Source organism: Pleurodeles waltl, unplaced genomic scaffold (genome assembly GCF_031143425.1).
Source record: "Pleurodeles waltl isolate 20211129_DDA unplaced genomic scaffold, aPleWal1.hap1.20221129 scaffold_69, whole genome shotgun sequence".
Classification (NCBI taxonomy): Eukaryota; Metazoa; Chordata; class Amphibia; order Caudata; family Salamandridae; genus Pleurodeles; species Pleurodeles waltl.
In genome coordinates, this window is record NW_027150390.1 from 3,172,212 (window position 1) to 3,198,811 (window position 26,600).

Here is a 26,600-nt window from a genome sequence, read left to right on the forward strand (position 1 = left end):
GGGTCTTTCAAAAAGACCGCCGAAGCCGAGGGCGCCACTATACCGCCAGTGCTGGCGGTATTTGTGGCTCCCTATTTGGATATTTCTGCTGGGCCAGCGGACGGAAACAGTGTTTCCGTCCACTGGCCCAGCGGAAAAGTCACATCAACATTGCAGCCGGCTCATAATAGGGCTGGCGGCTATGTTGATGTGCAGCAGGTGCAGCAGCACCCGTCGCGCATTTCACTGCCTGAAATTCGGGCAGTGAAATGCGCGATGGGGCTGTGCCTGGGGGCTCCTGCACTGCCCATGTCAAGTGCATGGGCAGTGCAGGGGCCCCAAGGGCACCCCGAGTCCCCCTTACTGCCATGGACAGGCTGGCGGTTGGGGACTCATAATCCACAGGGCAGTGCTGCCCTGGGGATTATGACCGCCTGGCGGAAGCCTGGCGGTCAAGTGGAGGGGCCGGCGGTATGGCCGTGGCTAATGCGTCACGGTCATAATACACTGGCGGTACACCACCAGCCTGTTGGCGGTGTTACTGGAGTGTTCTGCCGGCCGCCAGGGTCATAATGAGGCCCTATGTCTCCTTTTTTCAGAGTTTCAGAAATAAGGGAGTTCTCTTTGCTATTTATTAAAGGAAAACTTAACAAACAAAATTATACATGTTTTTTACTTTGGTAATATAGGCTGCATATATATACTGTATATATATATATAAGCAGCGACAGAAGCGGCAGCAGCTCCCTGGCCAGCCGGCCGGCAAAGGAAAAGGAGCCGTGCCGTGTGAAGGGCTGCAGGGCTCACGGTGAGAGAAGAATTGAGACCCGAGAGTCGCAGCAGCAGGACGCTTGAGGGTGTGCCTGCTTGTTGGTTATTGACCGGGGTAAGCACAGAAGAAGGCATGGAGACTTTCAAGGGGTCTCAGTCCTCCTGGGCCCCCAAGTTCCCTGGCTCTATCTCACTGGGTAGCAGGGGCCCTTCAGACCTTCAACAGTAGTTCTTTTGGTATGGGGGGACATTTGTTGACTCCAGAGCCACGCGGGTACCCTCCATCTGGAAACTCCTCGTTCTTGTTCCCGGACCCTTATGAGAAACTTTGTTTGAACACAATCCAGTTGTAAGAGCATCCAAGGATCGTGGAACCGACTCGAGCGCCCTTCAAAGCTCAGTGACATTAAAGTGCTTTAAAAGCGTGAAAAAGTTGGCGAAGAGAGCAAAGGGGACAAAAAAGGGGAAAAAGAGGGAAAAGGATGACTGCTAAACGCCCGCAAAGGAACAGGTCCTTTCTCAGTCGGGCCTGAAAAAAGACCAAATCCAATCCTCTAAGAAATAAGGGAATCACTCATTTGAATATCAAAATTTGTAATTCCATTCTACCATTTGTCCAAAAGGACTCTCCTAAGACATTAGATGGTAAGGTAGTAAATTGTCCTGCTTCTAGTAACAAGGATTCTCTAAGAAAGGACAAGGATGGAGCCTTAAGTCCTGTGATTGGCGTCACTGTGTCCACAGTGGGGGGTCCGGGAACTACCCCGAGGATTTTTCCTCCAACGAGTCTAACAATACCCTCGCTTCCCCAATCTAAATTAGGTTCCCCTGTTCTAAGAATTTTCAGCAATACCCCATCTGCTAATTTCCTTTTTTCTCTAAGAAACTCAGAAACTCCAGGCCCTTGTAAGCTCGGATCACTTACCTAGTGGCCCCTCCAGACCCACATATACTTTTATCGGAGTCCTTCAAGTGTCTTGAAAGAATCCTTTCGACGGTTTTGGCCCTCCTAGAAAATTTTATAAAAAAGTCAGATCATACTCAAGCCATTTGTTATCGATACTGAAAGCTCTCTCAGACCAAATAAATACGAAGTTCTGCGTAGATGAAAACGCAACGAGAGCCGCAGAGCGTATACATCAAAACCAGGGGCTAATTCTTGCTGGCTCGAATTTGCAATCCTCACTTTCTGGTGCCCCCGTGTTCATAAGATCCGAGCCTTCCCACTCTGATAAAGGAACGCAGATAGGTAAGCCTCACATATCTACACAAGGTGGTAACTTATGTGAACCAACCTCCCAAGAGGGTATGGTTTTCTCCCTGGAGAATCTTTTATCTAGCCCCTTTTCCGCTAGCAACTCTGCTCTCGAACCCTTTGCCAAGGAAAATACTCAAAATCCTGAGGTGGCTCCCTTCCCCATTTTTCTGCCCAAAGGGTATGTCAACTTAATAAAGGAGGAGCAGAACGGGACCCCGGCTGGAATGGCCGCCAAAAGGAAGAAAATGAGCAGGAAAAAAGGGGAGGAAAAAGGGATAGCGCCGAATCTTTAAGAAGAATCCAAGAAAGGTCAAGTTCGAGAACATGAAGTCCGGGGAAAGCCCGGAAGACCTTGATCTGTTCCAGACAAAGGTGAAGTCTAAACACAGTGGAAAAGATGGCTCTTCTATTACTCAGCGATCGCCTGGCAAGGCCTACTTACGAGGAGGGCACCAGAACTATCCTCCCGTAGCATCAAGCGACGTGTTGGACCTAAATCCATGTGTCTGTCACTCCTTTCCATTATATGAATTTGAATGTATCATCCCTTAATCCTCCTGTTGAGCTACACAAAGGTGGAGAAGTAATAAGAAGAGAGAATGACTCTCATAGACATAATGAAACTCCTGAATGCCTTGAGTTCTGCCTTGGCTGTATTTTGAAGAACGCTCTATCTGTATTGAGGCGAACTGTGCCTCCAATTAAAGACACCTTCTCCAACGGACTTGGGACACTTACGTATTATTTCTCCAACTCCTGCATCCTACTAGGGATACAAATCCTTGTTATTTGATCAGACTTTACATCTGTGTGCTGTGGTCGCATTGTGCCTTGAGTTCTAGTCTCTATTTGATTCAAACTTAAGTTCAAATCGTTCTTTACTACTCTCATGCTTTGCCGATATAGAGGAGTTCACATTTCTTGAGATTAGGGACATTATGCAGGTTTATCTTGACCAGAGTGAGGGAGGGACTAAGGAAAAAGTTTAGTTTTGTTCTAAAACTGTTACAAACCTGATCTTGGCTAACAGCGCGCAGCTACAGCGTAAAGGTATTGATGTGATCCCAGTTTGGGGCAAAGTAAGCCCATTTAGTTGGCATCAACCATACCGTGCCTTATGCCCCCCAGTAGTACCTTTCCCCAACTAGGCAATTGTTCATTGTCTTCTTGTGAAAATGTGCAAGTTTCCCTCTTACAGGGGGTAAGGGCGGTGAAACTATTGGAAGGTGCACCTTCGCACTTCTTGGGGCCCAAACAGGAAAACTGGAGCTGGCTGGCGGAGACCTTAAATAGCACCTGGGTGAAGGGAAAGCCTGTACTACCCAATCAGTAACCTTAATATCTCCATGCTCTCTTGGAATGCAGCAGGAATAGGGAATTAGCCAGAAAAACGTAAATTTATATGCTCGCTGAAAGCGGATTTAATCTGCATCCAAGAGATCTGGAGTTCATCTGACCTTATTTGTCCCGGCTATTTGGTCCTTAGTTCACAGGCCCAGGCCCCCCCCCAAAAAAAGGGCATGAAAAAGGGGGTATTGCCGTGTTGTTAAGCTACAACCATAAATGGGAATGCATTTGCCATTCCGCCTCTACAAACTTCTACTAGATAGTGAGAATGTATCCAATAGTGGGAAATGGTAGGAAAACCCCCTACTAATTGTAAATGTTTATATCCCCCGCTGAAAGAGAGTATGATATAATTCTGCAATGGATGTTTAATCAAATCTCGGCTGTCAGCTCAGACTTGCAAGGAAATGCCCTGGAGGTATTGATAATGGGGGACTTAAATTGTAAAATTTAAAATTCAACACTTTCCATCTATTGTGATTTAGAGAGGGAAACTGTGTCTAATATTCCGCCTATTCTATTTCCCCCTAGGATTAGAACTGATAAAAGAGGATATCTCCTGTTAAAAGGCCTAAGGAATCTTGGGTGTACTATTTTAATTGGGAGTTTTCCCTCAGACTCTTTGGCAGCCTATACCCACCAGTCTTCTCAGAGTAGCTCTATCATAGGCTACCATGTGGCTTCTTATAATATTGTACAACTAGTCGAGGATATGACAATGATTGACACCTCAATAAGTGATCACGTGATCCTTAAGCTAAAGTTAAAAATTCAGTTGCCTTCCATAGAGTCTCGGAACTTAAAAGGTGGAAATCTTACTATTAATGGGAAAACTGGGAGATTGTACTGGGCACCAGCTAAAATATTAACTGCGAAAGAATCACTAGAAAAAATGGTGGCACACATTGATGCATGGAGGGGGGACCCATTAAACTATTTCACCAAATTTATGGGACACATTACTGCTAATAGTCAGCCTGAGCGCATCAAGCCTACCTATAAGAAAGTTCAGTCTTCCATCCTAAAGTTAAACAGCGAAATTAATAAATTGGTAAGGCAGCAGCACATGCGGGAGTCTAAGGATAGGGGTAGAAAAATATCCCTCTTAAAAATAAGAAGAGCTCGGAGGAAGGTGGCTCCCCGGCAGAAGATGGCTGACCAGAAATGGGTCGCTTTGAGGAAAGCTGCTGTGCCTAGAAACTCTAGCAAATTTTGGGCTATTATCTCTGGCGGTTGTGGAAATCGTAAATCCCCTACGGCTCCCCGGATAGCAGAGGAAGATTGGAGAAAGTATATTCTTGCCCTCTATGCAGAAAATGGGGAATTGAAGATAGGGGAAGAGGACTTGTCTCTAAGTAATGGTGTTGATCTCACCAATGGCTCTCCCTCCGTGCAAGAGATAGAGGGACTCATCGAGTCCATGCGGGCATCCAGTGCCATGGGCCCTGACAAGGTCCAGACGGCAGTCATTAAACGAGAACCCCAACTTTGGACAAGGATCCTCCATCTGGTTTTCCGTGCTTGCTATCTTCAAGGTAGTGTTCCGGATTCTTGGACTGGGAGTGTCATAGTCCACTCTATTTGAAAAGGGAGGTAGATCGATACCCTAAAATTATCGCCAAATTGCTTTGTTAGATGCAGTGGGTAAGATATTTGCGAAAAGCATATTAAAGCACCTAACAAGATGGGTTGAGGAAAATGCAATTCTACCCGTGGAACAAGCAGGCTTTAGAAAGGCACATAACACTCACAATAACATCCTATTAATGCAGACGATAAATGAAAAATACAATAGTGACATCGTTAATCGTGGCTGTGTGTAAATGGTGCGCACTTCCAAAATGTTCACTGTTTATAATACAAAGTTCATGATGAGAAAGTCTCTTCCTGAAGAAGGGGAGTGCTCAAGCGGTTATACACCCAGCCACAGAGTGTAAAAGCTGTCACCTAGGAAAGGTCACAGTCCATGTGTGAAAAGAGAAAAACCACGGCACATCACAGGATCGTAGTGAAATCCATTTATTTCTTTGTGGTGTTTCAGGAAACAAATATCCTGATTCAATAAGTCACACTAGGTAAGTTGTTTGTAGATCAATACAGTTTTCATGGTTATAAGGAAACAGCCGACACGTGTTTCGTCATCATTGACTTTTTCAAGGCTGTGAAAAATGGAATGTATGAATCACAAGGCTTGTTGGTAAATATTTGGCAGATTAAGTTCTAGTGTGAACTGTGAATAAACTTAAAATTTAGTGAGTTGGAAAGAGAGACCCCGTGTCGTCGATTATTCAAATGGGATTAGATATAGCCCATAAAAGAAAAGGGGGCAGGTACCTCATATTGGTATCCATACCAGGTGCGGCGTCCCCAAAGTGAAATAACAATTCCGTGTGAGAAGAAGGAAAGGATTACAGTGCAAAGTTAGAACCAGAGGCATCACCGAAAGGAGAGAGCGTAGAAAATGCATGCATCCCAAAAGAGAGGGATGTTGTGTCTTTGGACTTTCCCATTATTTATACCAAAACATTTGCGTTTTTTAACATCTTTGAACATCGGAGCCTTCCAATATATCCATTACTTCAATATCTCAGGAGGTATGTCCATATTTTATTCAGTTCTGCATGATGCCTGGACACACACGAGTATATCCCCACACGTAACGGGGGTGAGAGGCACTATTCTTTGGGCCACTCAACACAACATCCCTCTCTTTTGGGATGCATGCATTTTCTACGCTCTCTCCTTTCAGTGACGCCTCTGGTTCTAACTTTGCACTGTAATCCTTTCTTTCTTCTCACACGGAATTGTTATTTCACTATGGGAACGCCCCACCTGGTATGGATACCAATATGAGGTACCTGCCCCCTTTTCTTTTATGGGCTATATCTAATCCCATTTGAATAATCGACGACACGGGGTCTCTCTTTCCAACTCACTAAATTTTAAGTTTATTCACAGTTCACACTAGAACTTAATCTGCCAATAATTTACTAACAAGCCTTGTGATTGATACATTCCATTTTTCACAGCCTTGAAAAAGTCAATGATGACGAAACACGTGTCGGCTGTTTCCTTATAACCATGAAAACTGTATTGATCTACAAACAACTTACCTAGTGTGACTTATTGGATCAGGATATTTGTTTCCTGAAACACCACAAAGAAATAAATGGATTTCACTACGATCCTGTGATGTGCCGTGGTTTTTCTCTTTTCATAAATGAAAAATACGTTCAGGTTAGGGGAGGAGCAGTATATGCTGCATTTATAGACTATTCTACTGCGTTCAATGGAGTGGATAGGAAGATTCTTTGGAGGAAACTGCTTGGGTTGGGGGACCCGCCTTGCCTGCTACGCCTAGTTATAGCTTTGCACTCATCCACCTGGTGCAAAGTCCTTTTGGGAGGAGAGCAGGGTTTCTCCTCCAAATTCATCACAAAAAAATGGGCTGAAGCAGGGATGCATACTGGCACCACTGCTATTTTCCCTTTGCATATATGACTTGCCTGCTGCTTTAGGGAAGGCTGATGGTTATGCGCCTAGAATAGGTGGCCGTTCCATCGCCTGCCTTTTATACATGGATGACATAGTAATGATGGACCTTACCCCTAAAGGCCTAAACAACCGTCTGGCCGCCCTGAATCAATACTTTATGCAGCACCAGCTGAAAATGAATACACTTAAATCTCAAGTAATTTGATTCGTTGGGAACAAAGTTGGGAAACGAGCTAATTTTTTGTGGTGACTTGGGCAACATAAGCTAGAGCAAGTAAACTCATATTGTTTTTTGGGTAAAATTCTTTCTGGCTCTTTTAGTGATCAAGATCATATCTGGAATAATATCAGCAAGGCCCTATCTCAAGCGCAAGGTTTAGTGGCTTTTTATAATGCAGTTGGCTGGCATCATTTTCTTCATTGACTCGCAGCTTACCAAGCTAAGATCCCGGCCACCCTCCTGTTTGCGATAGAATGTATTGAAATCTCGAAATGGGATTTCCTTAATAAGATAGAAGGGCTGATTCTTAGACGTCTCAGCTCTTGTAAAAACTTGGCCCCAGTGGCAGCTCTAAGGCTAGAATTTGGCATTAAGAATCTCTTTGTCCAGGGCCTTGCGGCGGTGGTCCAGAGGGCCCACTGCCTAGCACATAGTGAGGAACAAACTCTGAGAAACCTGGCTTTCACAGAAATCTTTAATGGTCTGAGAGGGAAATCCAGGTTTTTCAGAAATTATACCTGTGTGGTTGAGTTATTAGAGTTGGATCCGGACCTTTTAACAACGGTACCACATAGTATTTAAAAAAAACAAAAAACTGAGGGAGGTGACATGGTCCAAGGGTTTTTCAATGCATTATGAGTCTTGTCTCCTTAAAAGGAGTCTTGAGAAAGTAACCAAAACTCTGACCCCCAAACATGCTCAGCCCTATCTCGCGTGGAATCTCCCTCATGCAGTGAGGCGCCTCTTCATCTTGATTAGATTAGATAGAGTGCCACTCAGGGAACTTATCTCCAAATGGGACGGAGCCATGAATATTTGTGATCTGTGCCAAAGGGGGGTACAGAATATTAAGCACATATTATTTATTTGCCCTGCTCTAACTATTCACTGGAAAAAATGGCTGAAACCCCTCTATTTGTGACTAAATATCAAATCAGCTGGGGCGCCCTTAAAACGCTTTATATAAACTACCAAATGACATGTTTTGTATTAGGATCTTCAAATTCTTTAGGTCCTTTTAAAATTTATATTAAATCCCTCTCGTTTGGTGGGTGTAGGGGGTTTACCATCAGTGACTCAATACAGTTCTACTGGGTCGGTGCTGGCAATTCCCTAGACTTACTTGGGAGAAGGGACCTCACAAGGACTGTTGATTTTATATGTGTTTTGTACATACATGCTGATTGGTAAGAGGGTAGCATGCCTATGTTAGAGCTTTGGCTTCTGGTATCAGGGACATACTGTAATTATTCAATCGTGATTTTAATTTGGATATCCTCCTAAGGTGATCAGAGAAGCCAATAAGAATGATCTCTTTTGGAGTCAGTTTTCTGCAAACATAGTACCCGGCTGCCATAGATGAAGTATACGGCAAAGGGTGGGAGGGGAGGATTTTCCTTTTATGATTTTAGAGAAATCAATTGAAAGAATTTAATTTTAAACAGAATTGTATTTATATTATTTTATTGGTGTGGTTATGATTTTTGCATGTGGACCTCTTCGGAGTTCCAAATCATGGAATAAATAAATTGAATGTATGATATATATATATTATATATATGTGTGTTTGTGTGTGTGTATATATGTGTTATGCGCTAAGCAGCTGTCTTTTGAGTTATCTTATGTATGTATATTAACTTAAAGATCTTGTTCATATTCTTTTGAAGCACTCATAGCTAATACTGCAATGTGCATCACTACTGCTTACTACTCTGATTCAAGCATGTGAATCTATGAAAGTTCCAATACTGGAGTAAGAAAATATGGGCTAGATGTACAAAGCCCTTTTGCATTTCTTAATGGTCAGAATCAGTATTTAGGGCCTTTAGGGAATGCAAAACGGCCTTTTCTTAGGTACCCTGTAGAAATCGCAATTTGCGACTCCCTGAATAGGAAATCACAAATAATGATAACCTATTTGCGATTCCTATTTTGATGTACAAAGAGTTTCCTAAATATGACTTGGGCATTTGGAAGATGCGAGTACCACTGACTTGAAGTCGGTGGTATCCAGGTGCAATTTAAAACAAGCATTTGCAATGCAACGGGTCTCGCATTTGCTCGAGTTAGAGCTATTAGCATTGTAAACTCCTAACCGGACTTTTCTTGCCACATAAATTGAAAATGAAGAGTAAAACAGTTTTACATAAGGGAGACAATTCACTGCACCAAGGCTGCCAAGAGCATCAGCGTGAAGAGACACACAAAAGGAAAAAGAAGTTCCCTCACAGTCAAACTTATCGGCAAAAGTGCAATTAGCCATGTAACAGGGGCGATAGCCAGCACATTAACAAAACCTCCTCAAGGAAGGACAAATGTAAGCCATTTACCAATGTCGTCAAAGATGTTTTGAAGGGCAAGCCCACAAACGAGTGATAGTGATGGGTGTGATGTGGGCGTTGTTAAAAGCCCAGATACATACCATAACGTCGGAAAAGCAGCGCTTACACGCTGCTATGCTCGACTTAAAAACCACCCCCAGGTGCCTTTTTTTAATTGCAATAGAGCACACACATGCCCCTTAGGCATATGTGTGCTCTACAAGTGGACCCCTATTTATGGGGTGCACCAAAGGAGGCCATTTACCCTTTGCCATCCCTGGTGTTGCATTTCCTAAATAGTGGTTTCTTAATAAGAAATCGCTGATAGGAAATGCAAAACCGGCCCACTGAGTAAAATGCATTGGGATTTCTCAATACCGATTTCCTAATAGTGATTCCTACTTTGTTTGAATCGCTATCAGGAAACCTGTATCTCTGTACCTAACATTTTGCATTTCTTAAATAGCGATCCCTATGAAGTCGCTATTAATAAATGCAACATTGCATTTTTGTACATCTGGCCCTAAGTTACTTACCTGTAACTATAATTCTTCAGTGTTGGAATCTTTCATAGATTCACATGTGACCCAACTACCTCCCCGGAGAAGCTCACCGTTACCTCTCTCACTTACTTGTTATGTGTATGCACTAGTGCTCTGAGGGACAAAAACTTTTCTCAGGAGTGGTGGCCTCTCAGCTTTAGTCCTTTTTTCAAAGTGACTCTGATAGAACAATGAATTGATGGACCTAGGGCCTTTAGCTCTAGGCCTATTTTAACACTACTTTGTAAAGGTACCGGGGACTCCCATTTCGAATACCAGGAATGATTTCAGCATATGAATCTATTAAATATTCCAATACTGTAGAACTATAATTATGGGTAAGTAACTTATTTTCTTCTTCTCACTTATGGAAAGATGATTACCTAGAATGTAGTAATAAATTAAATGAAACCAGTTCAGAATCCATTACCATTTTTTCAGGACACTATGCAAACAACATCCTTCAGCATTTTTTCTTTCCTCTTTTTGACAATCACTGTCTTAAATATTAAAATTCTTGTGTCAATAAAGCAAGGCGTCCTTTACAATTTCCACATAGGCAACAAAATTCTACTAGACTTTATAATACTTCATAACTCAGTAGCTGATCACTGCTCATTATGGACACTGTCCACAGACCTAGTTTTTCACCTAAAAGTAATTTGTTTCAGAGGTGTTAGACTAACACCCAGACTGCAGTTGGCAATCAAACAAAAGTCGAGGGGTGAAATCAGTGTCTTTAATGATCTGGATAGAGGTGAGCATCCTATAAAGCACTCCATTGCTTTCTCTCATCATTTTAATTGTTCTGCATGTTTCCATACCATATAGGGAGATCTGATTTACAAATACTCATCATTTGTTCAGTTGATTTTAAACTTATTTTGGGCATTTATAAGAACATTATTAGTCCAGTAGGTTATCCACAAATATTTCATGAAATGCCAAAAGAAAACAAGGGAATTGCCTATTTGCAGCCCAGTCAAAAGTGCCTCTCCACCTTTTAACTGTCTGTTTGATTAGTCCAGACTTCTAAATAGTACTTTAGCTTTCATGTCTTCAGCAGAAACCTCTTTGCAACCATTACCCATGAATTTGATATTTTTAATTTTTTTAATTCATTTAATCTCTTATTTTCAACAATATAAACACAGTGTAATCAATAACATAAAACATGTCAATGGCATCCACTTGAGGTTGGCACACATAACACGTTTTGTTGTACAGTGTATGCCAGATGATGGACGCATGTAGTCTGCAGAGGAGGCATACAGTGTTCTAAAGGAAAGGTGAGGGAGGCCCGATAACCACCAGAATATCAGCGTGAAGACATTCAGCAGACAAATCTTGGCCTCAACATGACACCATCTTCAGCAGTCCACTGGACTGTCATCAGGTTCACATAATAGATATGATTTCAATGACTGCCAGATGTCTCTAGGTCTGGTGGGGGTGGGAAACAGTTCTGCATACAGGTCTAGCTGTTTGCAACAATATATTAGGTCAGAGAGCCATTGTGTGAACTTGAGGGCCTTTCCCCTGGCCCATCTGTAAGCCGCTAACCTTCTATCCATCAGAAGGGCCAGGGCCCCAAACTTTCTAGGCAGCACTGCTATTTCCTTAACATACCCCAACAGTGCAACAATAGGATCGGCTGCACTACACCGTCTATCAGATTTGACAAAGTAGCAATAACATCGGTCCAGTATGACCGCACTCTGGGCTAGGACCAAACCAGATGAAGAGTTTCAAATCTAGAACAATGATACAATGATCACCCCCCGAACCAAATTTATGCAAGTTTGCCGGTGCATAGTAGGTAAGTGTAAGAATTTGTAGTGCATAATCTAAGACGGCTGCTGGAGGAGGTCAATCCAGTTTGTGGCTGATGCAAACATAGCGGCTGAGGAACCCACCTCCATTGCCAGTCACCCACGCACAACACCCACCCAATGTAACACTGCCTCACTGTCACCACAGGCAGCATCAATGGAGTACGATGATGTCCCTCTGCAAACCAGTCTCATCCAGCACCCTTGTGTGAAGCGACAACACCAGCAGGTTCCAGGGTGTGGGCTCAGTCAGTGCCATGAAGCACACCATGTTGTAGATTCTGAAGCCAATACACCGGGGTGCTGACCATGCATCTCAAAGGGGTTGTGTTTGTAGCACTGCTGCTAGCGTGCATGGCCTAACCCGTTCCATTGGTCTTTTGGCGAATGCCACTTTCACCCCATCAAGGAGAAGTTACATTGCAAGTGGAAATGGGACACTTTAGTGGTGACTGTCAGGGGCCTAGGGCAGATCCCCTCTGCAGTTGAAGAGCTACGAAACGCACAGATAGCAGGAGCCTTTGGAGATGCTCCTCAGGATAATGAGGACATCATCTCAAGTGTGAGTAGTGTCTCTACCAGTGATGCAAGTGTCCTGCGACGTAGCAGCAGCCATACTCCTGCCGGAGAACAAACAGGGGCTTGCCATCTTAGACATGCCGCAGAAAACTGTGATGGACACATCATTTTGTTGTCATATTGGTGCGGTTGTAGTTATTTTGGTGATGTAACCAACATTTGTTTGTACTTTGCTGACCACATGGTTATCATACAGTTTACAACTTAAACTATGCCTATGGTAGCCTGACATTAAAGGTTGCTTTAGTGTGCTGCATCTACTCTTCTTTCATCATTTCAGTGAGTGTGGTGTCACAAGGAACTTACCTTGATAAGTAATTTGTTGCAATGTGATCCCTTCATCATCTCGCCTCCACTCCTGTACTCTATGCTGCTGAAGAGGTGGTTCTGCATCCTCAACTTCCGAATCCATGTCCTCAAAAGTGATGGGAAGTCCACAACTGGTTAATGTGTTGTGTAACATGGCACATGTTGTCACAGTTTTGCAGGCTGTCTCAGGAGCTGTTGTTCACCACCACTCTTGTGAATGCACTGAAATCTTGTTTTCAGCATGCCAATGCCTGTTCAATCACCACTCTGGGCCCCGACGAGCAGTGTTAAAATGACTTTCATTTTGGTTTGCCGGGGCTAGGTATGGGGTCAAGATTCAAGGCCTTAACACATAGATAGTGTCATGTGGAACAAAAAACATAATTGTGAGCATGGCAGAACCTGAGATTTGACGGTCACTTTCATATGTGTTATCGCATTAGCTAATAAATAGCCATCCTCAAACTCTTACTCTATACAATTGTTGGTGTATTCCACTGTGCCTGAAGATGTATGAGTCCTGGGTGCTCCCTGGGTATTTTGCCACTATGTCTGCGATTACATCATGTGCATCACATACAACAAGGATATTGAGGGTGTGTCTATTTTTCCTGTTCCGAAACAGGTATTCTATATGGGCTTGGGGAAAATAGGAACATGTGTTCCATTTACACACCCTAAGACATGAGGTAATTTGGCCACCCTGTAAAAGTTTTATTTTGTAATTTAAATTTCCTCTGCATTCCTGGTTAGATATATGACCCTGCTTATGTTTAGTGATATGATGTCTAGGAATTTTTACAAAGAAACGCAACAGCGCACTTTGTAATTCCCCACCAACAACAGCAATAATGCCCTGGTAGCTGCCAGAAGCCAAAAGGCGCAGTGAGCTCAACACCTGCACATGAGTGGGGATGGAAGTGCCTCGCAGGGTACTGCTTTCAAGACGTGATTTCAGTAATTCAATCAAGTCTAATATCACTACACTACTTAGTCTGCATTTAGCAAAGATTTCCTTCTCTGTTGGAAAATGGTAAGCCTGGTTCTAAAGATCCTCTCCTGTCTCCTTCTCCTGCTCCTCTGCTGAGCAGCCAGTAGTCGCATCCTCGCAATCACATAGAGAGCAGCCATTGTGGAAACCCCTGATGCATTCTGGGCCAGTTTGTATTGTTTGCACACGGTTACCTCCTGAAAGGAATCAGTGCAAAATTGCATGTGCAAACGGGCATTTTTGCAACTATTCACTGATTGGAACTGCCTCAAACATAAGGTTTGGAAGTCGCAAATAATGACTCTGTATTTGCGACTCGCAAATATCGGTTGATAAAAATAGTGATTCGCAAATCAGTCGCATCCCTACTTATGGTTAGCGAATGCCTTGCTTAATTTTCTTTCTTCATGAGGGACTTCACACAAAGTAGATTTGCTTACAAAATAATTGCAAAGTTCTCACTGACACACAGAAGCATTAAGCAGAAGCATAGTGATTTCAAGCTGTTTTCAAGAGTTTTTCCCTTGACTCTTTCTTTTGGTTACCCCCTCCAGTTCTAGTTTTGGACACCCTAGTTCTCACCCAATGATCAGCCTTCCTCCCAAACTCTTTTGGGAAGACTGGTCCCAAATCTACTAGATACTGGTAAAACCTGTCATGGACACAATTACTCAAAAGGTGTTCTTTCAACATCAAATTGTACAGCCCTTCATAATCATGTACTTCTTGCCTTCTAACCATCCACCTAGCACAATTTCACAAATTCTCCCCAGGACTGACTCTGGGAATTTTGAGTCCCCCTGAATTTTATGAGGTATCCTCAGTTGTAAATCCAAAGCCCTCAATCAGTGTACCCTTCATGAAGTTGAAGGATATAGCATCTGTTTCACTCATTTTCTGGAGCCTATCTCTGCACTTTCCTGAGAACAATTCCCATAACAGAGTGCTCCAGTGCTTTTTTTGGAAATCCTTCCCAGTGCAGGCTCTTTCAAACGCAATGACCATTTCTGGATATCATCTCCTTCTTGGTAGTGGGGGACAACTCCTTTTGGAAATCTTATGTTGAAAGGTTTCTCTTCTGTAGGAAGCTGGCCTGGTGTGTGGTGAGCACCTATGGTGTTATCACCTTATACCAGGACCAGGTATCCCCTAGTAGTGAGGTTTAGTCAGTGTCTAGGAAGCCAGGGCTCTCTAGAGGTGGCTGTGGATGAGCAGCCAAGACTTATCTAGGAGATGTGCAAAGCTTATGCAATACCACTGTAGTCACACAGTACTCACACACATGAAAGAACCACACAGTGTTACAAAAATAAGGGTACTTTATTATGGTAACACAATTACTAAAATACTATATAGGCAATACTCCACTAGCAGGTGAGTAAACACACTATTATATACACATTAGAAGTCAGGAATTAGCATAAAAGGCAATAGAAAACAGTGAAAGCAATAGTAAGTACTGAAGGCCCTGGGGAGGGGGGGGGGCCAAACCATATACTAAGAAAGTGGTATGCGAAAGTTGGGCCCCCACTCAAGGCACTGGAATCGGTAGAGGGGAGCTGGAGGAACTCAGAACCCCAAAAGGTAAGTACCAGATTGCCCCCCAGCGACCAGGAGAAGAGAGATAAGTATCTGGTTCTCCCCAAACCCACCAAAAGGACTTCAGAAAAGGATAATGCAAGACCCAGACAAGACTCCAAGAAACCAAAGGTGGATCCTGGTAGGAGGAAGGCCTGGAAAGGAAAGGGACCAAGTCCAGTTCTTGTTGGAGTGTCCAGTGGTGGCAGGAGCCACTACCCACCGGTGGATGCAGGACCAGGCCGACGGTGGACGAAGACAGTCAGCAGTGCAGCACTGGAGTAGCTGAAGAGTACCTGAAGTGATGCAATCGACGTCCCATGCCGGAAGAAGGAATGCAGTTGGTCAGTGGTGTGGAAAAAACACTAACAAGCCTTGGCAAAGGCAAATGTCGATGGAGAAGAAATGCGGAGCTGCTGGAACCAGCAAGGTCCAGGAGGTCTCAACCCATGGAGGGGATTCCCGGGTGAACCTCATCCATAATAAGAGTCACAGGAAGAGGAGGCAGCCCCCGCAGGCGTCCCACAGGCAGGCATCACCGGAGTCGAGGTGAGGCCCACGCAGCACACCTAGGAAGGTATCCGACATCGCAGGAGATGCTAACAGGGGGCTGTGCATCGCAGAGAAGAGTGCTGGGGGCTGGGACTATATGGAGCCCAAAGATCCCTTGGAGGAGATGCCAATAAGCATTGGTAGCTGCAAGAATCGCGAAGCACAGGGGTACTGTCCTGCGTGGAGAGTCAAGGGCTTACTGTCTCCGAAGTTGGATAGCTGGTAGAGAGGTCCAAGGTGCCCACTTCAGACTACCACTCATGATGCAGGATCCACGCAGCTCTGGAGGACAGGAGACACGCAGCCGTTCCTCATTGCAGTTGGCGTCTACAGATGCAGGAGAGTGGCTTCTTCACTCCAAGGGAGATTCCTTCTTGCTTCTTGTGCAGACTGAAGACTCGTTGCCATCAGAGGATGCACAGCTGGGAAAATGTTGCAGTTGCTGGAAGAGCCAGGGAAACAACGTTGCAAGCAGAGTCGTCGCTGTGGATGCGGATTGTAGGTTCCTGGAGGGTCCACTTGCAGTTCCAGTGGCCAGGATCAGGAGGGGGGACTGTGACGTCACCTGCCTGACCTGGCCCCTCAGATGCTCCCAGAGGACTCTGCCCACCACCTTGGATTCAAGATGGCAGAATCAAGTGGCCACCTGGAGGAGCTCTGGGCACCACCCCTGGGTGGTTACTCCCCTTTCCATTGTCCAGTTTCACACCAGAGCAGAGACCGGGGTCCTTGGGCTAGTGCAAACCAGTTTATGCACTGAGGGCACGAAATGTGCCCTTCAAAGCATACCAGTAGCTTGGGGAGGCTACCCCTCCCAAGCCATGTTACACCTATTTCCAAAGGGAGAGGGTGTTAACTCCCTCTCCCAAAGGAAATCCTTTGTTCTGCCTTCCTGAGCTTGAGCTGGTCAAGCAGCAGGAGGACAAAAACCTGTCTGTAAGATGGCAGCAGGGCGGGCTGCCCAGGAAAACTCTGCAAACTGGTAGGACCAAAGCTGGGGGTCGTCTAAGGAGCCCCCAGCGTGCATGGAATCATACAACCAATGCTGGCAACAGTGTTGGGGTATGATTCCGACATGTTTGACACAAAACATGCCCAGGTTCAGAGTTACCATTATGTAGCTGGACATAGGTAGTGACCTATGTCCAGTACACAGGTAAAATGGCTTCCCCTCACTTATGAAGTCCAGGAAAATGGAGCTGGAATTTGTAGGGGCACCTCTGCTCATCCAGGGGTGCCCTCACACACAGGTACCTGCACCCTGCCCTTTGGGCTAGGAGGGCCTACCATAGAGGTGACTTTCAGTGACCTGGTGCAGTGACCTGAAGTGAAAAGGCGCATGCACCTTTTCATGCAGGCTTCAATGGCAGGCCTGCAGACACACTTTACATGGGCTCACATGGATGAGAGACAGTGGGTGATTCCTGTCTCCTAAAGGTGGGAGAAGCTACCCTATCAAGCTCTTGAAAATTGTTTCTTTCAGGTATGGACCATACCAATAAAACATCCTTTAAGACTTTTTGCGAATCCACCAATAAATCATAATGCATAAACAAACAACATCATCCTGCAATCACTGTGGGCCCACCTTGCCCAGTTTACACACCAGGCCACCAGGGGCTAGCCAAAACCTAAGCCAGGTTGAGAGAAAAAGTCTGGTTTCCACCCTCGGATACAGTAGTAGAATATATATGTTCTAGATGACCAGTGGGCAGAATGGCCTACACCGGTAATCACAGAAAAGAATGCCAGAAACCCTGAAAGAAAATCATCTCTGACTTCTGCGCTCTGCCAGGCTTAGATCAGCTCTGCAAAGTTTCCCATAGTTGAGATAATAACTCAATCTCAATTGAAGATGTGCACCTGAAGTTAGGGAAAACTTTGCTACTTTTAGACTGCCATCCACAATGAAGGCAGACAATGGGCTTCTGTTACAGAATTTCAGGATCTCCTCAGATCCCTTGGAAGTGGGTGTATGAAGATTACACTCAGCTGGCCTCAAGCCAACAAGTAGATCGAAAGATTAATGAGAAGGATAAGCAAGTTATTTCGAACATGCATAGAACAAGGCTCTTATATGGAATGGGTCACCCATATTTTCTCACAATGTATCACAACATTTCACACTGCTCTACTCAGCAAGCCCTGGCAGCCCTCTTGTTCAGGAGACCACTCCAGGAAACAAACCATCCCTGCATTGTCCCACTGCACCACGTGACCACCACATGAGCCAACAACACCAGCAGGGGAATAATGATGTAGCCTGCAGGGTTGGACGAGGCTGAATCAGAGACTTTCAAGTTGGTAATGTTCAGTTTTTTTTAATTTTTAAGTTAAATAAACTTTTTTATTTTTCCCTATAACTTACCATGCGGAGATGAGTTCTCTGACTGTGGTGTCTCCCTATGGTAAAGTATTGAGAAAATTGAGAAAATATTTAACTATAGATTTTAAATATTTGTGAGTTAAATATAATTGCAAATTAATTTTATAGAAATATGTTAAATGCAGAACGAAATATTAACTGATATAGCACTATTACATAAAATTCGAATATATTCCTTTACATATATTCAATTAACCTATTTTTTCTGAAGTTTAAATTAGAAAATAAATTCCCAACTACAGAAAAAATATTGTTAATGAGCATTAATAATTATTAAAAGTTATGTATGGAACTCATTAAAATTAGTTTCATGTTTTTAATAAAATGTATTTGTTCATTATTTTTTAAATTCAAAATAGCTTCATAAATTATTTAACAGGTAAATAATAAATAAGTATTATTTTTAGTTTTTTTAAATTTTAAGCATTCATTTATATTTATTTATATTTGTAACTTAATTTACTGTAAACTTATTCCTAAAGGGTTTTATTTTAAGTCAGTACCTTCATTACTAGATCTGGTGTTAGCCAATACCTTTGGATTTTACTAAACTTATGTGTATAATATTCTTACTTGAAGGAACTTTCAACCACCTCTCTTCATCCATTGGCCTGTTGCTGTGTCATTCACATTTTGCTTCCACCCACTGCCGCACATAGCGTAGGGCTGTGGGTCAGCCTACTTCAGCTATTGGTTAACTTCACTTTGAGTGATTGCATTTTACTCTCTCACAATGGGCACGTCCACACACAACGTAGTTCCCTTTAGTTCCTATGTTTTTGTTTTTATTTAATAATCACTTTAGTGTTGCCTTTATGTTTAGACCCCGAGATGAAAGCAAGACTCTTTATACCAGATGTGAGCACAGGTCACATTCCATGCTTTATCAGTTCCAGTCTCCTGCCAATGTGTTGTAAATTCCTTTTGGTGTGTCTTTTGTTTATCGGACTACTGGTATTTTCACAGCCTGCGTATGAAACTGTTCCATTAAGTGGTCTTCTTTTTACTATGCATGCAGAAAACAAACCAAAAACCTCAATATTAAACATGTGAAATCTTAAGCAAGCATTCTTCCGAACATGTTTATTCTAGACTCCATTTCACCAGCGGTTCTTTAATAAACTTTGCACTGGTAGAAATTAAGCCTTCATCGTATTTAATTTATTGGATTTGTAGCACTTTAAAAAAATATTTTTCTTTCTTTCTTTCTTTCTTCCTTCCTTCCTTCCTTGTTGCTTTCCTTCTCCGTCTTCCTTTCTTTTCTTTCTTTCTATTTCTTTCTTTCTTTTGTTCTTTCTTTCTTTCTTTCTTTCTTTCTTTCTTTCTTTCTTTCTTTCTTTCTTCCTTCCTTCCTTGTTTCTTTCCTTCTCCATCTTCCTTTCTTTTCTTTCTTTCTTTTTTGTTTCTTTCATTTGTCTTTCTTTCTTTTTTCTTTCTTTCTTTTTTCTTTCTTTCCTTATTTCCTACTTTCCTTTGTTTTACAACCTTCTTTCGTTCTTTCTTTGTTTCCTTTTTTTTCTTCCTTTTCCTTTCCTTTCCTCTCCTTTCCTTTCCTTTCCTTCCCTTTCCCTTTCCTTTCCTCTCCTTTCCTTTCCTTTCCTTTCGTTGTTTTTTCAAGGCAAGAGTTTAGCAGCTAGTGGCGGAGCTATAGATCTGTGTTAGCTAAGACCTTTTGATCTTATTCAAATTATGCGTCTGACTTAGTTACTTATAGGGGTTTTCAGCCACACTTCATTCATTTGTCTGTGGTTGTGTCATTCACATTTTTCTCCCACCCAATCGAGCATGCATCAGGGAGCAACGCAGGAGCACATTGCAGCTATTGGCTGACTTCTGTGTGAGTTATGGCACGCTGATTTCACAAGAAGCACATCCTTCAGTATCGGGAGTACAATGGTAATGTGTGCTTTTTCGAGACCAAAACATTTTTGCCTTTATTGTTTTTAGATTGATGAACGCCCAGCAGCTTCCCAAACAATAAACAATTGCAAAAACAATGACAAAAAAGCATTTAAAAAAGGCTGGAAACAACACAAGAGCTATTGGCTTTGTCAATAAGTATTTCCGATGGGAGGGTGTTGCTGTACTAGCGATTTACCATATATAAGGCTGTACTTACGACAAAAGTGTAAGTTACTACAGAATTGTAGTTTGTGAATACCAAAAAGTGGTAAACTTACTCAAAAGTGCAGGTTGGGTATCAGGCCCTATCAGTAACTTTGGGTTATAATTAATTTGATTGGATGAAGCCCCTGACTGTCAATAGGCTATCAGTTTGAACAAGTTTGCATTTGGGTTTTCCACAATGGCATCCAAGACCACTTTTAGTATAGGCAGAGACATTTTGTACCTTGTCAGTTTTGATCATTTGTGATGATAGACACTGGAGTTGCATGAACACATGATTTTGTCTTCTCTGTTCCAAGGGACTCCCACAAATCTGTTTTCTCTCATCGAGTGTTATGTTTCCAACGTGATGTCTTCTGTGGTGTTTGGACATCGTTTTGACATCAACGATAGCTCATTCCATCATCTGATCGAAGATGCAGGTTACATCACTTATTTCCTGGGCTCGGTCTGGAGTCAGGTAAGGAAGCTAACCTTCGTAGGTGCTTACATACTGCAGATCTTTTGTGAACCAGGCCACTTCTGTAGTGCTTGTTGGAGTGAATGGAGAGGTCAATTTATTTAAACAACAATGGAGTTCTCTTCCCTCCAAGATTATGGTCCACCTGCCCAATTCAAATGCAGAGGACCTGTAGATTGACAACTGTGGACACTTCTCTGTCTCCACTGTGGTAGGAGGTTCAGCATTTTTCAGTGCCTGTCACCGCCACGAAAACCCTGGCTGATAAAGGATTTTGTAAATTGCTCAGCCCCCCTCACCATAGGAGAATACATTGTTGCGGTGGAGTTCCCTCTCCTCCAAGAAAAAAATCCGACCTGAGTCTGTGCTACTCATAAAGTACACTTTCATGCAGTAACAGAGCAGATTAAGATGATGAGCATTAATAAAGATGCATCCTTGTTCTTTGCTGCAGGTGCATAATGCTTTTCCTTGGCTGGCGCGGAATTTCTTAGGACCCTCCAAGACACTGAATGCGCATTTAGAGAGAATAAACAGCTACGTAAAGAAAGAGATCAAGGAACATCAGGAGAAACCAGAAAGTGAACCACAGGACATCATTGACTTCTACCTGGATCAGATGTCGAAGGTCAGTAGCTGGAAAGTTGTAGGCCATGTGTAGAACATCTGTAAGTAATCCATAATGAAATTAGGATTGATACTAACTTTAAAGGATCCATGTTCCAGGTTACACTGTTTCTCTCATTATTTACAATCACTAACTCTAGGCTTTTCAGAATATTGTCTTTTTTTGATGATGTGTGTTCGGGTTTTCAAACTATTGTGACACCATTCACCAGACAACCCCTTTAAGATGTGGCAATACTCCTGAGCTCTAAAAGCTATTTTATGCTGTGTTCCCCTGTGTTCTCTTATAATAAGGTCGCCAAAGTAGCACAAGAGCACTGGAGCCCATGGAAAAAAGTGGTTATTCGCTAGAAACACATTAACGCCTGTCCCATTGTATATACGCTCATGAACGGGGCAAAAACACGTCACAAACACAGTTTACTTTTTTTGTATATTATTCAGGAAATGTACATTATTTTTTAGCGTAGATCATAGGACATTTTAAAGCACTTCGGGAGGGGAATTTTATCAAATGGATATTTTTAAAATGTGGTAATGGTAATGAAAGTACATGGGATTTCTATGATTACATGTCATTTTTAGTGCAATCTGAATTGCTTCACTATTTTTTATGTGTGTGTATTTTATTTTGTACTTTTTTGCTATGGGAGAGTAGCGAATAAAGGGGGTCATTCTGACTTTGCCGCCCGCCAAAGTCCCGCCGTCAGAATACCGCTGCGCGGTCAAAAGACCGCCGCAGTAATTCTGAGTTTCCCGCTGGGCGGGCGACCGCCAGAAGGCCACCTGCCCGCCCAGCGGGAAACCCCCTTCCATGAGGATGCCGGCTCCGAATGGAGCCGGCGGAGTGGAAAGGGTGCGACGGGTGCAGTTGCACCCCTCGCGATTTTCAGTGTCTGCTTGGCAGACACTGAAAATCTTTGTGGGGCCCTGTTAGGGGGCCCCTGCAGTGCCCATGCCAGTGGCATGGGCACTGCAGGGGCGCCCAGGGGCCCCAAGACACCCGTTACCGCCAGCCTCTTCCTGGCGGTCAAAACCGCCAGAACCAGGCTGGCGGTAAGGGGGTCGGAATCCCCATGGCGGCGGTGCCTGCAGCGCCGCCATGGAGGATTCCCTAGGGCAGCGGGAAACCGGCGGGACACCACCGGTTTTCCGTTTCTGACCGCGGCTGTACCGCCGCGGTCAGAATGCCCATGGATGCACCGCCAGCCTGTTGGCGGTGCATCCGCGGTCCCCGGGTCGGAATGACCCCCAGAGTTTTATTTACTGACTGACGTCACAAATAATCTTCACCAGCATCTTTGCCATGGTAGGTGTGTCTGTCCTCTTTTGAGTTACTAGTGCCTTGAGTTATGTTTGGTACTACTTTTCCATTGAAAAAGCATTTGATTTACCTATAACATGATGGACCGATTTTCACAAAACTTGGCAGTCTATTAGGGATGATATACCAAAATTCACGAAGCTCTGTCCACACTGAAGGGGGAATAGTAAATTTAACCCCTCTGAAGCCCAACATTTTCCTTACTGGTGTGCTGTTTGGAGTAGGAATAGTAAATTTAACTCATCTGAAGTCCAACACTTTTCCTACTATTGCTCTAACTGGAGTAAAAATAGTACATCTAACCTAAAGTCCAAAACTTTCCCTACTGTTGTGCTGTTTGGTGTGAAAAATAAATGTAACGTCTCAGAAGTCCAACACTTTCCCTACTGTTGCATAATCTGAAGTGGGAATGGTATATCTAATTTTCCAAGACTCCAGTACTTTTCCTATTATTGGTTACATATAGTTTTTATATTTATCTTTTTTAGCTTTATATTATTTGTTTACATTTTCTTTTCTTTTAAATTTGTGTAATGTTTTGTATAATTGTGTTCTTTTCGTTTTTTTAAATATTTGAGTTATTTGGTTGTTTAATATTTTGTAATTGAATTTGTAATTTTTTTTTACATATATATACACATATATATTATACAAGTATATATATATATATATATATATATATATATATATAAATATACATAATAGATAAGTTATTTATGTATATATATATGAATAAATTGAACATATTTAACAACTACATTGAAAATATTTAACAAGTCCATTTAATATAGTGTGAAATATAATGTAAAACATATATTTTTAATTATTGTGTTACACTTTACATAAATATTTATAAATACACATATGTACACATACCCACATATGACATATATATATTTATATAGGTATTTATTTACTTATATAGTGTAAAGTAGGGGAATTTATGTAAGTTACAATATATTAATGTAATATACTAAGCCATTTATGATGTACTATTTTAAGCTATGGATATATGTCTTAAAACAATATTTGTGCATGTTTGTGGACAATATTAGTGTTAAACGATATTTTATTTCCAATATTTTGTAACTTACCAATATAGATCTAGGGACATGATATTTTGGTAAATGGTATTTTTGACACAATATTTGAGTCAAATTATATCGTGTACCTCAATATTGTGTCAGTGATCAGATAGGTTTATGACATGGTTTTAAGTTTTTTTTTTTTTTAGAAACACGTTTTAGGTGTAAATTGCCCAAATGTACTTCTACATAGTATAAGCAGTGATCCACCTATACTGTGTAGAAGTCTGAATTGAAAACAGTCAAGAAAGAGGTATCACCTAAGGAAATAATACCACCCAAAGACATATTACTACTGGAGCACACAGAGAAAGCTAGGACTGTACTGGCCATTTTGTCAGCTGGTCTACAGGCAAGGGGGCTGCGTTCAGAGCTGGGTGACATGCAAGGACACGACCATGAAAATCTCCATAGCTCTATTCTAGAAGCGACCCCAGAATCATTAACTGCTTACATATTTGTAGTTTTGTACGTGTAACTAAGTGAATTTTAAAGGGGTGGATGGTAGCTCTCCACTAGTATAAAAGTCACCCACTCGTTACGTCTGCCACAAGTTGAAATAATTTAAAACTGAGCACAAAACCTGGTAGCTATTGCACAGAGCAGCCATTCTTAACTTACAGAAAATATCTAAAACAAGTACTAAAGCAGTTAAAAGGTTAAAAAAAAAACAGCATAATAAAACTCCAATTTATAAACATAGAGTAAAATGTCATAAATAAATAGACACCAAAACAAAAGAAATCCAAAAATGGGAACCAGAGATGTGCATTTTTAACAATTTAAGGTCTTCCTGCAAGGGAAAGAATTAGACTTCAAAAACACAGGCCATTCACTGTCTGTGCTCTGGCGGCAGTTTTAACCACTCGTGAAGGTCAAGCAGTGGCTAGGCAGCTGCTATCAGGCTAATTCAAATTAGCCTCCAGCAGCTTCAGGCAGGTAAAAGGTAACTTTCTAAAAGTTACTTTTCCTAAATATTTATAAAAAATCTAACTTTACCATTTGATCTGATTTTTAACAGATGGTAAAATTAGTAGTTGAATCATTCTTATGGCTGACCCCCAAAACCGCAATGGAAGAATTAATCTGTAGTTTAGTTTTCTCATAGTACAGCTAGACCTTTCCACAGTGAAAATAGCTTTGAATGGCGAGTCACCACAGAGCTATGATAACATTACATTTATACATGTCCCATTTTTACGTACCATGAGCCCTACCTTGTGGGCTACAAGGCATACAAAAGAGTGACTTTTTAATAACTAAAAGCACGTTTTTTCCCCTGTCGAAGGGGTTATGGTGACTGGTTTGGCTGCAGGTTTAATCATCAGAACTCAGGCTGATGTCATGTTTCCTTTGTCACATTAATGGATGGTACAATAAGTGCTGCATTGCATAGGTGACCGTTAGCTTTCCATGCCATAGATGTATTTCTAAATATACCAATCATGGATCAGCCAATTTCTGCAAGTTTCAGGGTTCAGATGAAATACACTGGGAACCGAACAGCAATGCCCCAGTGTGCAGAGTCTAAACACCAGCACTAAAATTCAGCCACAAAATAGGACCATGCAAAAAAGGGGCATTTTAACACAGTAATGTATTGTACAATTTAGATAGTTCTGCATACCCTATTGCAGGGCGCTGAAGCACATTTTCAGGGGTAGCAGACTACACAATGGGAGATTGCATGGTGGCAGGGCGTTGTATTTATTGTGACTCTGTGTCAGAAGCCTTCCTATGTCATGCGTAAGGGATCAGACAGGTGCTCCTTTTTTCCTTTTTTTCTATAATTTTAAATACATTTTACAATGTGATATATAGGTGTCTGAAATATTGACCACTTTTACATTCTTTTTATTTATTTATTCTATGTTGATACTGTCTACATATTTGTACAATGTGAAGTATATTTATTTCTGCAATGACTAAATTCGTATGACCATTTTATTTATTTATTTGCATTTTGGGGTTGGTGCTGGTAGTTTCATTCTCTGCTTCCATTGATTTCTACCGTATTCCCTAATACAAAGGCAATAGAAAGTCTGATGTCCCTAGGTAACCTCCATCCCAGCATTTGCAGACAGTCACAACCGGGGTCACCAATTGCAGGGGGTCTATTATAGTCTTAGAGCCCGCCATAGCAGGCTCTACCAGCTATTAAAAGCGCGCTCCAGCGTCGGCGAGGGCCTTTAACAAGGGAGAAGGCCTTTAATTGCCGGTAGAGCCTGCTGCGGCGGGCTCTAAGGCTATTAGAACATTCTGGCACTAGAGGGCAGAATGTTGTACTAAATAAAACAAAGTCCTCACGGAGCCCGAGGGGATTAAAATCCCCTTGAGCTCCGTGAGGTCTTTGTTCACAGCTGTTGCTGTGAACACAGAGAACATTGGAATGTTGACGCTCCGGATTTTTACCGGCCAGTAAAAGCCCGCAGCACTCCATTGTCTGCAATGGAGATCCGAACATTTCAATGTTCTAATACTTATTAGATGCATTGTTTTGAAAACCCTTGGGATGGTACAATGTGAGCTTCGACTATGAATACATAGGTTACATCTCAAATTCCACACCCATTGCTAATCATCAGCATGCAGACTGATCATCCTAGTTTGCAAATGGGTGTTGTTATTACACTGGGCATTTAATATTTTCAGGGTTCCCGACACACACCTGGTTGGTCAGGAAATATGCCTTCAGGCTTTTTGATCACTTAACACTTGCACGTTTTCACTTACGATATATTAAGTTGAGACCATATTGGAGGGAAGAAAAAAGTGGAAAAATACCAGACAGATGTTCTAAAAACCATTAGAAACTGC

General features: G+C 42.3%; 1 protein-coding gene across 1 annotated transcript in view; it reads left to right on the forward strand.

Annotated features, from left to right (window-relative positions):
* The window catches only part of LOC138279161 (cytochrome P450 2C14-like), a gene marked incomplete at its 3' end in the record, with an annotated part of 171,290 nt that overhangs the window by 113,736 nt on the left and 30,954 nt on the right, over positions 1-26,600 (forward strand). The window contains exons 4-5 of the mRNA XM_069219381.1: positions 20,587-20,747; positions 21,202-21,375. Coding sequence (XP_069075482.1) covers positions 20,587-20,747; positions 21,202-21,375 — 335 coding nt within the window. The remainder of the gene's footprint in view (positions 1-20,586; positions 20,748-21,201; positions 21,376-26,600) is intronic.